Source organism: Lemur catta, chromosome X (assembly GCF_020740605.2).
Source record: "Lemur catta isolate mLemCat1 chromosome X, mLemCat1.pri, whole genome shotgun sequence".
In the NCBI taxonomy this organism is placed as follows: domain Eukaryota; kingdom Metazoa; phylum Chordata; class Mammalia; order Primates; family Lemuridae; genus Lemur; species Lemur catta.
Window position 1 is genome coordinate 51,597,731 of NC_059155.1, and position 12,584 is coordinate 51,610,314.

Here is a 12,584-nt window from a genome sequence, read left to right on the forward strand (position 1 = left end):
CACTATATAAAAGGTTATACAGAGATACACACACATCTCAAACCAAATATATACATTCATACATGCAATATAATTGCTAATAATAGGTCTGAAATATAGCTCTAGAAGCTTCAATGTGACCCTATAGCTTGGTTAATAAAGATATTGAATGATCAGATAGCCATGCAATAAAGTATGCATTTACTTTTAAATAACTTTAAATATTCCTATTTAAAAAACCTAAATGGTTAATTCAATATACTATGTGATCCTGATGCTTTTGCTCTCTAAATTGGATACATCATCCATACTTTGTGATACAGAATGTGTGACTAAGAAAACGCTGGTAATAGAATCCCTTGGGGTTTCTTGCATTTACTCCTCTCCCCCTAGGTTTTGTCCTCCATTACCTGCATGGTGCAGTGCAAAAGGGGATGGGACTTGGAGTCAGAGGACTTGGGTGTGTGTCTTGACTTGGTCATTTCCTAGCAGTGTGACCTTGGCAAGTCACTTAATCTCACTGAGTTTCAGCTTCTTTCTCTGTAAAATAGGATGTTAGTAAGACCTGCCTCACAGGGTTGTTATGCGCTTAAATGATGTAAACACTCTGGAACTTGTAAAGCGCAACACAAATTATTAGTTACTATAACCATGGTATTAGTGCATTATTAGTACCAATATTCATATTTTTATAGAGGAATAAGTCCTATGTCATGTCAACGTGCAGCCCTAAGCTTAGCAACAATCAAGGCTGCCAGTTGCTGGGCATCTGCTGTGTGGGGATTCTTCTCCATCACTGCAAGGACGATGTTAGAAGGGAAAATATTGCAAAGATTCTTGTAGGTCTGATACTGATGCTCTGGGATCATATGCTCCCTGGAATCGTTGCACATCCCAACCCAAGGATTCCTCCAAAGCTGCTCCATCTTTTCAGGCACACTCCGTACCATGACTGGCTCATAACATGGTTGCATGAGGCTGTTACTCAAGGGATAGGAGTGGTAGCCATAGGAGTCGGTTGCACAGGGCAGTGGGTCCCAGCTGGCATGCTGTTCCCGGCACAGAGGAGGTCGTCTTTGCCTCATGGGGTTGCTCTCATAGAGGCGGGAGTCAGAAATGCTATCCATCCGAGTCATCACCAGGGCACGGCCTGGCTGGGGGCTTGCCCCAGGATGGATATTGGGAGGCATAGGGTAGTCTCCAGGGCAGTTGGAACGTGCTCCAGTTGCTGGGTGCTGGGGGACCAAGTGGGAGACTGACTGCTTGTGGGGGGCTTGCTTAGAATCCTCTGGGCCATAGCTCTGCACTCGTGTTAAGGCTTCATGGTAACCATGAGGAAAAGGCTGAAGACGGTTCTGAGATGCTGAGCGGTGCAGCTTCAAACTGCCTTCAGGATGGGCATCAGCTACAGCCAAGTACAAGTTGTTGTAAGAGGAATAGTTGTCGTTCCTGGTATGGCTCATTCGGCTATCAGGACAGAGGTTGGGATTCCGGGCATACACCCCCCGGTCTGCTTCAGCCATGTAGTACTCTCGATTATGCACGCTGTTGATGTTTAGTTTGGAGAAGTCACCTAATATTGAATAGTAGCCATGGTCCCCCATGGACTCAAACTTTGGGTATTGCTCAGCATAGCTAATAGGGGTCCCATGGCTATTGGTAACCAGGATGGGAGGGTACTGCATGCTGGCCATGTGCTCCAATGAGGCCTTCTGGTGGGGGAAATGGGAGGATCCTGGCACTGGGCTGCTGGCTGAACGGGTGTTGAGTGCACCCACTGCATGGCTTTTGGGAGGTGGGATTGTGGGGACACTTAGGGCGGTCACAAGCGAGGGGACAGAGCTGGCCTCAGGCTTACGGGCAATGGGCAGCCATTCCTCAGGCTCCACAGCCATGGACCGGATGCTGGGATCTGATTGGCGCTTGGGGGCCACACGTTTGACCTCTGAGGTTATCTCACCTTTGGCACTAGACATCCCTGTGCCACACTTGGCCAGGGTGCCTTCACTCATGGTTTTCACTGTGGACAGTTTGGCACTGATGCGGAGCTCATCAGCCACCGAACGCTGGGGTTGGTTGGCCCGCTCCGGATGGTAGTATTTGCACTTGTGGCCGTAGGTGCATTTTTTGCCTGAAAAATAATGCCTTGGGGTAAGACTCTCTCTCATAGTGGTGTAACCCTCTGTGCCAGAAACTGTCATAACAATCTGGTCACTTAGGTTAGGGTTTTACTATTTTGGGTTAAGGCAGAAAATTAACTGTCCATAAAGATGAGAGATGGACAACACCAAGAAGGCATCACACACTGTGAGGGTAGAGGGAAGAAGTGGAAAGCTGGGGAGGAAATTGCAGAGTAAAGACTAAGAGCTGAGCAGTTGACTAGGCTTAATTTTCCAGTAATGTATTACTTTGCTTAGGCGTAATCTGCATGCTGAGGCAGTGTAGAGTAACAGAAGGCAGCATGGTGCAGTGCAAAGAGCACAGGTTTGGAGGCCGGTCAAACCTGAGTTTCAATTCCAGCTATGTTCCTTACTAGCCGTGTGATCTTGGTAAGTTACTTTATGTTCTGACCCTCGTTTTCCTCTTCTGTAAACAAGGTTCATAATCATGCCTATATTTTCGGGTCATTGTAAAGATTAAATGAGATAATGAACATGAATGTACTCTGTGATTTAAATGTTGAGGACAAAAACCAAAATACCCCATAAAACAAAGGATTATTCCCCAAAAGAAAACATCCAAGGTAGCCTCAGACCAAGAAGCCCATGCTGCACTGTTAGGCTCACAAACTTTGTATCAGAGGGACTTGGGTAAGAGTGTCAGAATACTCTAGGAAACTATATTTTTTAAAAGGAAATGAACATGAAGTTTGAAGGCAAATTTGAACGTACAGATTAGAAGAAAGGGGTAGTATTAGTTGACAGAGGCTTGAGCCACCTGCATGAGAGACATGTTCTTTTGGGGGCCAAACCCAGTCTGGCATTGCCCTTTCTGTTTCCATAGGCCATGTAGGTTTCTGCATTTCCCTGCTCCCAGCACATAAGTTATTTTCACAAGTGATAACTAATCTTCCCTTCAATTCTAGTTACCTTTTCCTCATGCGATATCTAAGATTTTTCTTTAAATACATAACTGAGAGCACATGAAGACACAAACTCTAACTCATAGAAAGTGGACAAATGAGGATTTCCCATTGAAAGGGAAACCTGGAAGAGAAAAGTATTCAGAGTCCTTTATGTTTCCCTTAGTACAGAACTCAGTTCTGCACACAGGTACTCACCATAAGGACATGGTTGCTTCTTATGCTCAGGAACAACAGGTCTCTTTCTTAAGAAATTTTCAAGGCTTGGGCCATGGCGTCCTAAAGGATCATCTGGGGGCATAAATCTGAAAGCAAGCAAACCAGGGGTGAACGTCTTCCTTTCTGTCCCTACTACCTCTTACCAGGAGTCCAGGCCTCCATCACCTCTCTTGCCTGTACTGTTGTCACAGCATTCTAATGGCCCTTCCTCCCTCAAGTCTATCTTCTGCTAATCTGGCAGTTCTTCCCTTGGTTCCACTTGATCATACAGAAAGGATGATTTTCTCTATACATCATTCTTCCATGAACTATATGTGCCAGCCATACTGGCATTCCTGCTGGTCCCCCCAACATGCTACCCACTTTCTCACCTTCATAGCTTTATTCATGATGTCTCCTTCACCCTGTCATGCCTAGCAGCCCCCTTTCCTCTCTAAACTGCATCCCAAATGTCATCTCCTTTGGGAGGCCTTTTCCTATTGCTTCATATAGACAAAGAAATTAAAACAAACTTTAACTGTAGCACTTATCACAACACATTGTGGTTGTCTCTTTCTCTTCTTCACTACACTTTGCATCCCGTAAGGGTGAATCGTATTTTTTATCCAGCCTTTTATCTCCATGGCAACCAGCATAATGTATGGTACACTGTAAGTGTTCAGTAAATGTTTACTGAAATGAAATGAAATCTATTCCTACTGATAACTAGGTTATAGGCCTACTGGAAAGAAACGCACTTGTCATTCACAAAAGAATACATCAGCAACCGCTCCTCGATAAACTTCTTCCATTCTGGCTTTTCGACTTGAAGGTCTCGGTAGTTATCATTGGACACAATGATGCCATCAGAATCAAAAGCCAGTTTGACTATGAACCGATCATCGTAGCAGACAACCCTCCTGCCCTGGACTCTTCGGGATGGCGTGAAGACAAGAATCTTTTCCTTCTCCAGTTTACGTAGAATATCTTGATCTGTCGAAATATGGTTATATGCTATAAAGCAGAAACATCTTTGGAAATTAACAACATTATCTCCATATTACAAATACAAAAGTTGATACTAGATCAAGATATTATTTGCCCTTAGAGGGAAAGCAGGCTCTCTTTCTGGTTGGATTGTGACCTTAGGCATGTCACCTTTCCCTTTGGACTTCAGGGTTTTTTTTTTTTTTTTTCTATAAAATGAAGGAACTGGATTCAATGACACCTAAGTTTTAAAAACTACCATGAAGGCCGGTGCAGTGGCTCACGCCTGTAATCCTAGCACTCTGGGAGGCAGAGGCGGCCGGACTGTTTGAGCTCAGGAGTTTGAGACCAGCCTGAGCAAGAGTAAGACACCTCCTCTACTAAAAACAGAAATAAATTATATGGACAGCTAAAAATATATACAGAAAAATTAGCCGGGCATGGTGGCACATGCCTGTAGTCCCAGCTACTTGGGAGGCTGAGCCCAGGAGTTTGAGGTTGCTGTGAGCTAGGCTGATGCCATGGCACTCTAGCCCGGGCAACAGAGCAAGACTCTGACTCAAAAAAAAAAAAAAAAAAACTATCATGAAGAGTGAGAAGTAACACTGATATCCTAGCATTCTTGATGCTTGTTTTGCCCTTTGGCAAAAGCACCAGCTTTTTGGCTGTTAAAGAAAACAGGGCAGTATGCTGAGGATGTGTCTGTCAGGAGGAAAGTATACCATCACTCCTAGGGACTTACATTTTTGGCTTCTGCCTGAAGAAAAGCCAAAACTAAGGTGAAACATCAAGCTATAGCATCTGAGTATTGACCCCCTTTGCTTTTGGCCTCCTAATTCCTGGGGAGAGAAAGCTTGATGGCCGGCCTTGAGCAGGGCCAGGATCTACTCTCAGACTGAGGCTCGAGAGCCCGTTCAGCAGATGGCAAATAGCTCCACATACAGCTCAGCCTGCCATTCACTGGATTTTCTCATTAGGCACATCAGGCAAGAGCTGATACTCAGAGGACTGGAGTCCTTTTTTTTCAACTTTGTGCTTTATCCTTTACTGAATTGAAGTTTTCTCCATTTAACTGCCATGTGCCACAAAACAATGATGGTTGCATTTGGATCACTTTATCAAAAATATGCTTAATAAAAAATAGTTTATATATACTTAAAAACTTAGAAAAATAATTATCTAAATTGAGACCATCAGCTCCTCCCCAAACTATCTTGTTAGTTTTGCCTCTAGATGAGAAGAAATGTCTTATTTTAGATAGTACCTGTAATTGGTGCATCAGGGCGGGATTGTTCCTTTCTCCATGCAGGCACAAATACAGTAATATCTTTATGGCCTTTATCTAGAAACCAATCCACAGCAAGTTGTATTCCTCTGCAGGAGAATTCTTCTTTATTCCCATGACTTTAGGAAGATAGAGAATAAGAGGACAGAGAACTGACAATAAATAGCAAATAAATATGCAAAACAGGCTTTTTCTTAGTACTGAGGGATTAAGACCAGATATTGTCTTTCTTGATCCCAATGGATGTATTCTTTTTTAAAAAGCAAATCAAATTCTTTTTTATTCAATTGTTACAAATATTGGCATCATTATTACAAACTTTACTCAAGGCTATGGATGGTTAATAACAACTCCCAACTTATTGCAGCCCTGGGGCTATCTCTTATCACTAGTTCCATTTTTCTCCTCTTTTTCTGTTTCTACTGCTGCCTTCTTTTCAAAGATTCAGATATTCACAACAGACGAAAAAAGAAGAGGTGTTACCAGATGAGGTGTTATCAAAAATATGCTTAATTAAAACATTTTATATACACTTAACAACTTAGAAAAATAATTATCTAAATTGAGACCATCAACCTCTCCCCAAACTATCTTGCTAGCTTCTTTACATAAATTCTTTATGTAAAGAAGTTTACATAAAGTTTATATGGACAATTAATTGGAGATGAGTCTTAAGCACATTTATGTTAATCTTAAAAATAACATTGACAGCAAAAAAGACACAAAAATGCTCACTGAAAACCCTTCTTACATATGTCCATTTAATTGATATAATGTACCAACAAAAATTGTATTCTTAAAAATTTTAAGATGTGGGAAATGGCCGGGCATGGTGGCTCATGCCTGTAATCCTAGCACTCTGGGAGGCCACGGCCGGAGGATTGCTTGAGTTCAGGAGTTCGAGACCAGCTTGAGCAAGAGCAAGACCCCGTCTCTACTAAAAATAGAAATAAATTAGCCAAACACTTAAAAATAGAAAAAATTAGCCCAGCTTGGTGGCAAATGCCTGTAGTCCCAGCTACCTGGGAGGCTGAGGCAGGAGGATCACTTGAGACCAGGAGTTTGAGGTTGCTGTGAGCTAGGCTGACGCCACAGCACTCTAGCCCAGGCAAGAGAGAGAGACTCTGTCTCAAAAAAAAAAAAAAAGGTGGGAAATGCTCACAATATAATTCTAAAACAGAAAGGAAAGAATACAGATTATATATAATGCAATCCCAATTTTGTAGAAGAAAGTCAATGTAAAAGCTCAGAAAAAGCATCAGAGATACACCAAAATATTAATAAAAATTATTATTTTGTAAGTGACTCATTTTCTTCATCTAATTCCAACATTTTTTCAAAAAATCAAGTATTCTTTTTATAATCAGAACATGATATAAAAAGAGAAAGAATTCTATTAGAATTACTTATAAGAATAAACATTGTGAAAACTTAAAAGCCAAACAGAATTCATTGGAATAGAAATTGGAAGAGGGAAAATTAGCAGATAAATTGGGGAAAGATATATTTGCCATCACCTTAAAAACTCAAAAATGGTGCACCCGATTTGTACCTAGTTTGTGAAAATTATGTCTTTTAGCATGGTATCTGGTGTCCTGACATATACATAAATTACACTAAATTTAGTTAAGATGCTTGGGTGGTAAAATAAATTGGCATAATTATACCAATTCTATTACAATCAAGTGGATATTCTTTGTCAAACAAGACTGATCAGAAGAAAATAACTGTTTTGTTAGAAGGTTAATTAAGACCAGGTGATGGGGCTCTCGCTTTAGATTCCTCACCTTCTCACTGTTAACTAGTTTGCTCAACTACAACAGAAATTAGATTCAATTATATTGTTCCCTTTGGGTGAATTCATATATAATCTCAGGGGCCTCATGAATTCATACACTGCAAGACTTCCCACTGTCTTATCACTCTTGAGGCACACTGCAAAAATTTGTTAAATGTGTTTGTTAACATTTCCAAGCATACGCTAATCATATTTAAAAGTCCCCAGTGAGTACCATAAAGCAATTATACTACTCTACTGAAAATTGAAAGCATGTAAGAAACAAAAGGAAAAATATATTTAACTGCCAATATACTCCAAGGTAGCCTTAGAGACAGCTACCACTGATTGCTTCTAAAAAATTGAATAAGAGGGAAATTGGGAAAGGCCACAGTGCTTAAAGGGTTAATATTGGATAACCCCAGCATGAAACAGGCAGGAAGGAAGATGTCCAGTTGTGATTTTTCCCACTGTTACAGTGCTGGTAAGTATAAAGAATAACAGAACTTGGGAAACCATCAGAATTGCCATTAGCAGGAGGATTTGGAGGAAGGGGATGGATGGAATTTCATTCGGCTCTGCAGTGCTATGAAGTGTGATCATCTCCCAAACATAGTCTAAGTCCAGAAATAAATACAAGAATAACATTTGATGTTAGACACTCCAACTTTATATTTTATACTGCCAAATTCTTTGTTTAAAAATATTTTTCAGGCCAGGCATGGTGGCTCATGCCTGTAATCCTAACACTGGGAGGCCGAAGCAGGAGGATCACTTGAGGTCAGGAGTTCAAGACCAGCCTCAGCAAGAGCAAGACCTCTGTCTCTGCTAAAAATAGAAAAAATTAGCCAGGTTTGGTGGTGCGCACCTGTAGTCCCAGCTACTCAGAAGGCTGAGGCAGGAGGATTGCTTGAGCCCAGGAGTTTGAGGTTTCTGTGAGCTGGGCTGATGCCACGGCACTCTAGCCTAGGCAACAGAGTGAGACTCTGTCTCAAAAAAAAAAAAAAAAAAAAAAAAAAAACAGTTTTTCATCATTACAAAAGTAATATAAGCTTATAGTATAAAATGTGGAAAATACATAAAATATAAAGAAAAAACACAAATCCAACTGTTTTACTGCTATCCAGAGACAAACATTGTTGATGCATTTGTATTCTGATATAAATTTATTAACACACTGAGAATTATGTTAAAAAATGTAACATACCTATAGTATCCTATTAAAATATATTAAAAGTATGTCATTGAAATATTCCATGAGGCACAACAAATGCCCAATAAAAATCAGAAGGCACTTTCACCATTTAGCCAGGTGGCAATGAAGACCTACATAAAGGCCCAGTATCAAAGTTTAGGGCCCAATAAATATTTAAGGAATGAATAAATGTTTAAAAAAATGAAGTAATGCTTATAAGTGACCCGTTTTTGCCCAAAGATTTGCAAGTCACAGAATATCTTGGTAACACCACAGCTCACTTTGTCCTATAAACTAGCTTAGAAATATATTATGATCCAGGTTCCCAAGCCAAATTCTGCATAGCAGATGGGTCACTGGCCTCTCCCTCTGCAATTTTTTTTTTTAGTAGGGTTCAAATGTTTGGGCTTCCCTTAGACTTAACAAAGAATATGGTGGCATTTACGTTTTAAAGCCTTAATTCCCCTGAAATGGATTTTTCCTCCCAAAGAAGATAGCTCTTAGAATGCATGTACCCTTCAGAATCTTAGCATATACTGGTATATGAATCATAGATACACCACTACTGTAAATGTTAAACAAATGCTGCCAATGGCAAACAAAGCATCATAATTTCAATGCAGGCTCATTCAACATGTTGAGGAACAACAGATGTTAACATGTAGTTTGTTTAAGAAATACCAATCTCATGGTAAAGTTACAGCTAACAGGGAAAACAAACTGAATTTAGATTAATGGCAATAACAAATTCATAAGCAGACAATAGCACTGAATTTTGATCATGTGAAATGTGATTGTAGAATAAATGGGACTCATCAATAACTTATCAAACACATAAATCAGTAATTTTCCCTCAAAGACAATGCGATAATCTAATCTGAAACTTGCTAGAGTAAGGCTTTTTTACTTTGTTCTGATTGCTTACAGTCTAAGGATTCCAGTAAGTCCATCAAGCAATGATGGACTCAGTAGAAAATAGTCTCCTGATCACTGGGAATTTTTAAGCCAAGGCTGGATGACAATTCATTTGGGAAATAGAAGAAGGGATTTCTAAGGCTCTCTGACATGAAATAAAAACAATTATATGAGAGAATATGGAATAGAGTATGAAGCCACTATAGGTATTAACCTCCCATTGTTGCTGTAACAAATTACCACATATTTAGTGGCTTAAAACAACACCAATTTCTTTTCCTGCAAGTTTAAGAGGTCAGAAGTCCAAAATCAAGGTGGTGTGGCAAGGCTGTGTTCTTTCTGCAAGCTTAAGAGGAGAATATGTTTCCTTACCCTTTTCAGCTTCTAGGGGCCACCCACATTCCTTGGCTCAGGCCCCTTTCTTACATCACTCCAGTTTCTTATTTCTGCCATCACATCTCTTTCTACTCTGATTAGATGGGGCCCACCCTAATAATCCAGGGTAATCTCTCCCATCTCAAGATCCTTAACTTACATTCTTTAACAAAGACACCTGTACCCGAATGTTTATAGCAGCACAATTCACAATCGCAAAGATGTGGAAACAACCCAAGTGCCCATCAATCCATGAATGGATTAGTAAACTGTGGTATATGTATACCATGGAGTACTACTCAGCTATAAGAAATAACGATGATACGACATCTCTGGTTCTCCTGGAGAGAGCTGGAACCCATTATACTAAGTGAAGTATCCAAAGAATGGAAAAACAAGCATCACATGTACTCACCAGAAAACTGGTTTCCCTGATCATCACCTAAATGTACATCGGGGAAGGATACCAATTGGATATCAGACTGGGATGGGGGGTGGGGGGAGGGGATAGGTGTATGCCTACATGACGAGTGCATTGCACACCCTCTGGGGAATGGTCATGCTTGAAGGTGCAGACCCGGGGAGGTGGTGGGGGGAGGGGATGGAGGTATGAATACATGATGAGTGCCAGGCGCACTGTCTGGAGAATGAGAACGGACGCGCTTGGGACTCTGACTCGGGGGGATGGGCAGGACATGGACAATGCATATGACCTAAACTTATGTATCCCCATGATGAGCTGAAATAAAAAAAAAAGATCCTTAACTTAATCACATCTGAAAAATCCCTTTTTCCATGTGAGATAACGTATTCACAGGTTCAAGGGATTAGGATGTGGACATATTTGGGGGGATATCATTTAGCCTACCACAGACACTGTAGCTCAGAAACAGTCACTGGGATCTGAAAAATCAAGAAGGTATTGTGGAAGTGGTGCATATTGATGGGTATGAAGATAAGGAGGAGATCACTTCTAGGTTGGGAAATGACATGAACGCAGGTAGTGGGGTTAGAAATCAGCATAATTTACATGGAGACCATTAAAGAGACTGACGTAAATGCAATAAGTGTGAGAGATGCAATCAAATGGGAGGAGGGGAAGGCCAGATCACAAAGAAACTTAAAGCCAGGGAAAGGGATCCAAACTTGGTAGAATAGCAATTGGGAGTTACTGAAAGTTCCTAAGTAAGCCCCCCAAGTGACATTATAAAAATAGCATTTTCAGGATGAGTAGCTGAGTAGGGTTGGGACAGCAGACTCCAAGAGCAACAAAGCTGAATGGCTGGTCAGGCGCGGCGGCTCACGCCTGTAATCCTAGCACTCTGGGAGGCCGAGGTGGGTGGATCATTTGAGCTCAGGAGCTTGAGACCAGCCTGAGCAACAGCGAGACTCCGTCTATACTAAAAATAGAAAGAAATTAGCTGGACAACTAAAAATATATAGACAAAATTAGCCGGGCATGGTGGCGCATGCCTGTAGTCCCAGCTACTCGGGAGGCTGAGGCAGGAGGATCGCTTAAGCCCAGGTGTCTGAGGTTGCTGTGAGCTAGGCTGACGCCACGGCACTCACTCTAGTCCTGGCAACAGAGTGAGACTCTGTCTCAAAAAAAAAAAAAAAAAAGCTGAATGGCTAGCTCCTTTGAAGCAACACTTATGTCTAAGCTGCTTTTAGAACACTTGAAAACAAATTGGCAGCAATTTCAAAGGAGAGAGAAAAGGCAAAGGAAGGATCATTTTAGCCTTTGTCCACCTACAGGAACACAAGCCACATATAACAACCATGGGCCTCTTACAGTGCTTTGTAAAGGCAGATGATTTCTATGAGCTCAGGGCAGTTTTTAAAGAAACGGGGAAAAAAAGACATACCGGGCTTACCTCATTGCTACGTTACTTCCATCAATGACAACTGGCCTCAAATTATCACTGTTGTCTATTTCATCTTCAAGAGACAATTCAGGGCTTGCAATCTCTTTGGAGCTGGGCCCACGAGGCACTAATAGACTTAAGTTGATCTGCCCTTCTGAATCACCTTTGTTACCAAGTCTGACAAGCTCTGCCAACACATCATTAATAAGTGATTCTGGGCCCAGCTTGTTGAGCACGGATTGAATCTGTTCCTCTGCATAGCCCAGCTTTAGAGCAAACTCCATCTTGGCTTGGTATTCCTTCTCCAAGTCGAGCTTACCATCCTGTAAAATGCTGCTCTGGGAGAAGCTTGGGCGATCCAGACAGGGTGATCGACAGAGCTGACGATGTGGCTTGGTGGATATCTCCTTTTTCTTCAACTGACCATCCCCAGGTTGACACCTTTTGTTGTTGTTGTCACCGCTCTTAAGGATTATCTGTTCAGGGTCACTCTCAGAGCTCATCCACTCTTCAGAATCAGGATTGCCCTGCCCTGTGCTGTCCTGCTTCGGCTGCTGCTTCTCTTCCTTGGAGGCACTCTTCTCCATTTTTGGTGTCTCCACTGCAGCTGTGGCCGTCATCCCGTTCAGTGGGCAGTCTGGGGTCTAATCAGTTCTTTTTCTTTTTAGCCTGCTTGTAATCCACATACAGTGGCATTCCTCTGTGATAAAATGTTGTGGTAGCAATGGTGCAAGAGTTTGCTTGTTTGGTTTGGTGTGTTCAGATGTTAGCAGTCCCTACAAATAAACATACATACCACAGTCATGTTTATTAAACTTCTAGAAAATAATTTTATAATACAGAGGTTTCTTCCTAAGAAACTACAGGTTCTCTGGCATTTGATTTTTCTGCTTACAATGATGTAGGCTCACATTAAAAATATGGAG

The 12,584-nt window shown here is 41.4% G+C and overlaps 1 protein-coding gene across 1 annotated transcript; it reads right to left on the reverse strand.

The window, feature by feature from the left end:
* Window positions 1-688: 688 nt before the first annotated feature.
* ZC3H12B (zinc finger CCCH-type containing 12B) lies at window positions 689-12,303 on the reverse strand. The gene is made up of 5 exons (XM_045537791.1): window positions 11,668-12,303; window positions 5,511-5,650; window positions 4,018-4,252; window positions 3,260-3,366; window positions 689-2,110 (listed from the first exon to the last, which is right to left on the reverse strand). The coding sequence occupies exons 1-5, from the start codon at window positions 12,276-12,278 to the stop codon at window positions 696-698; spliced, it is 2,508 nt and encodes an 835-aa protein (XP_045393747.1). The 5' UTR covers window positions 12,279-12,303; the 3' UTR covers window positions 689-695.
* Between the last annotated feature and the right edge of the window lie 281 nt (window positions 12,304-12,584).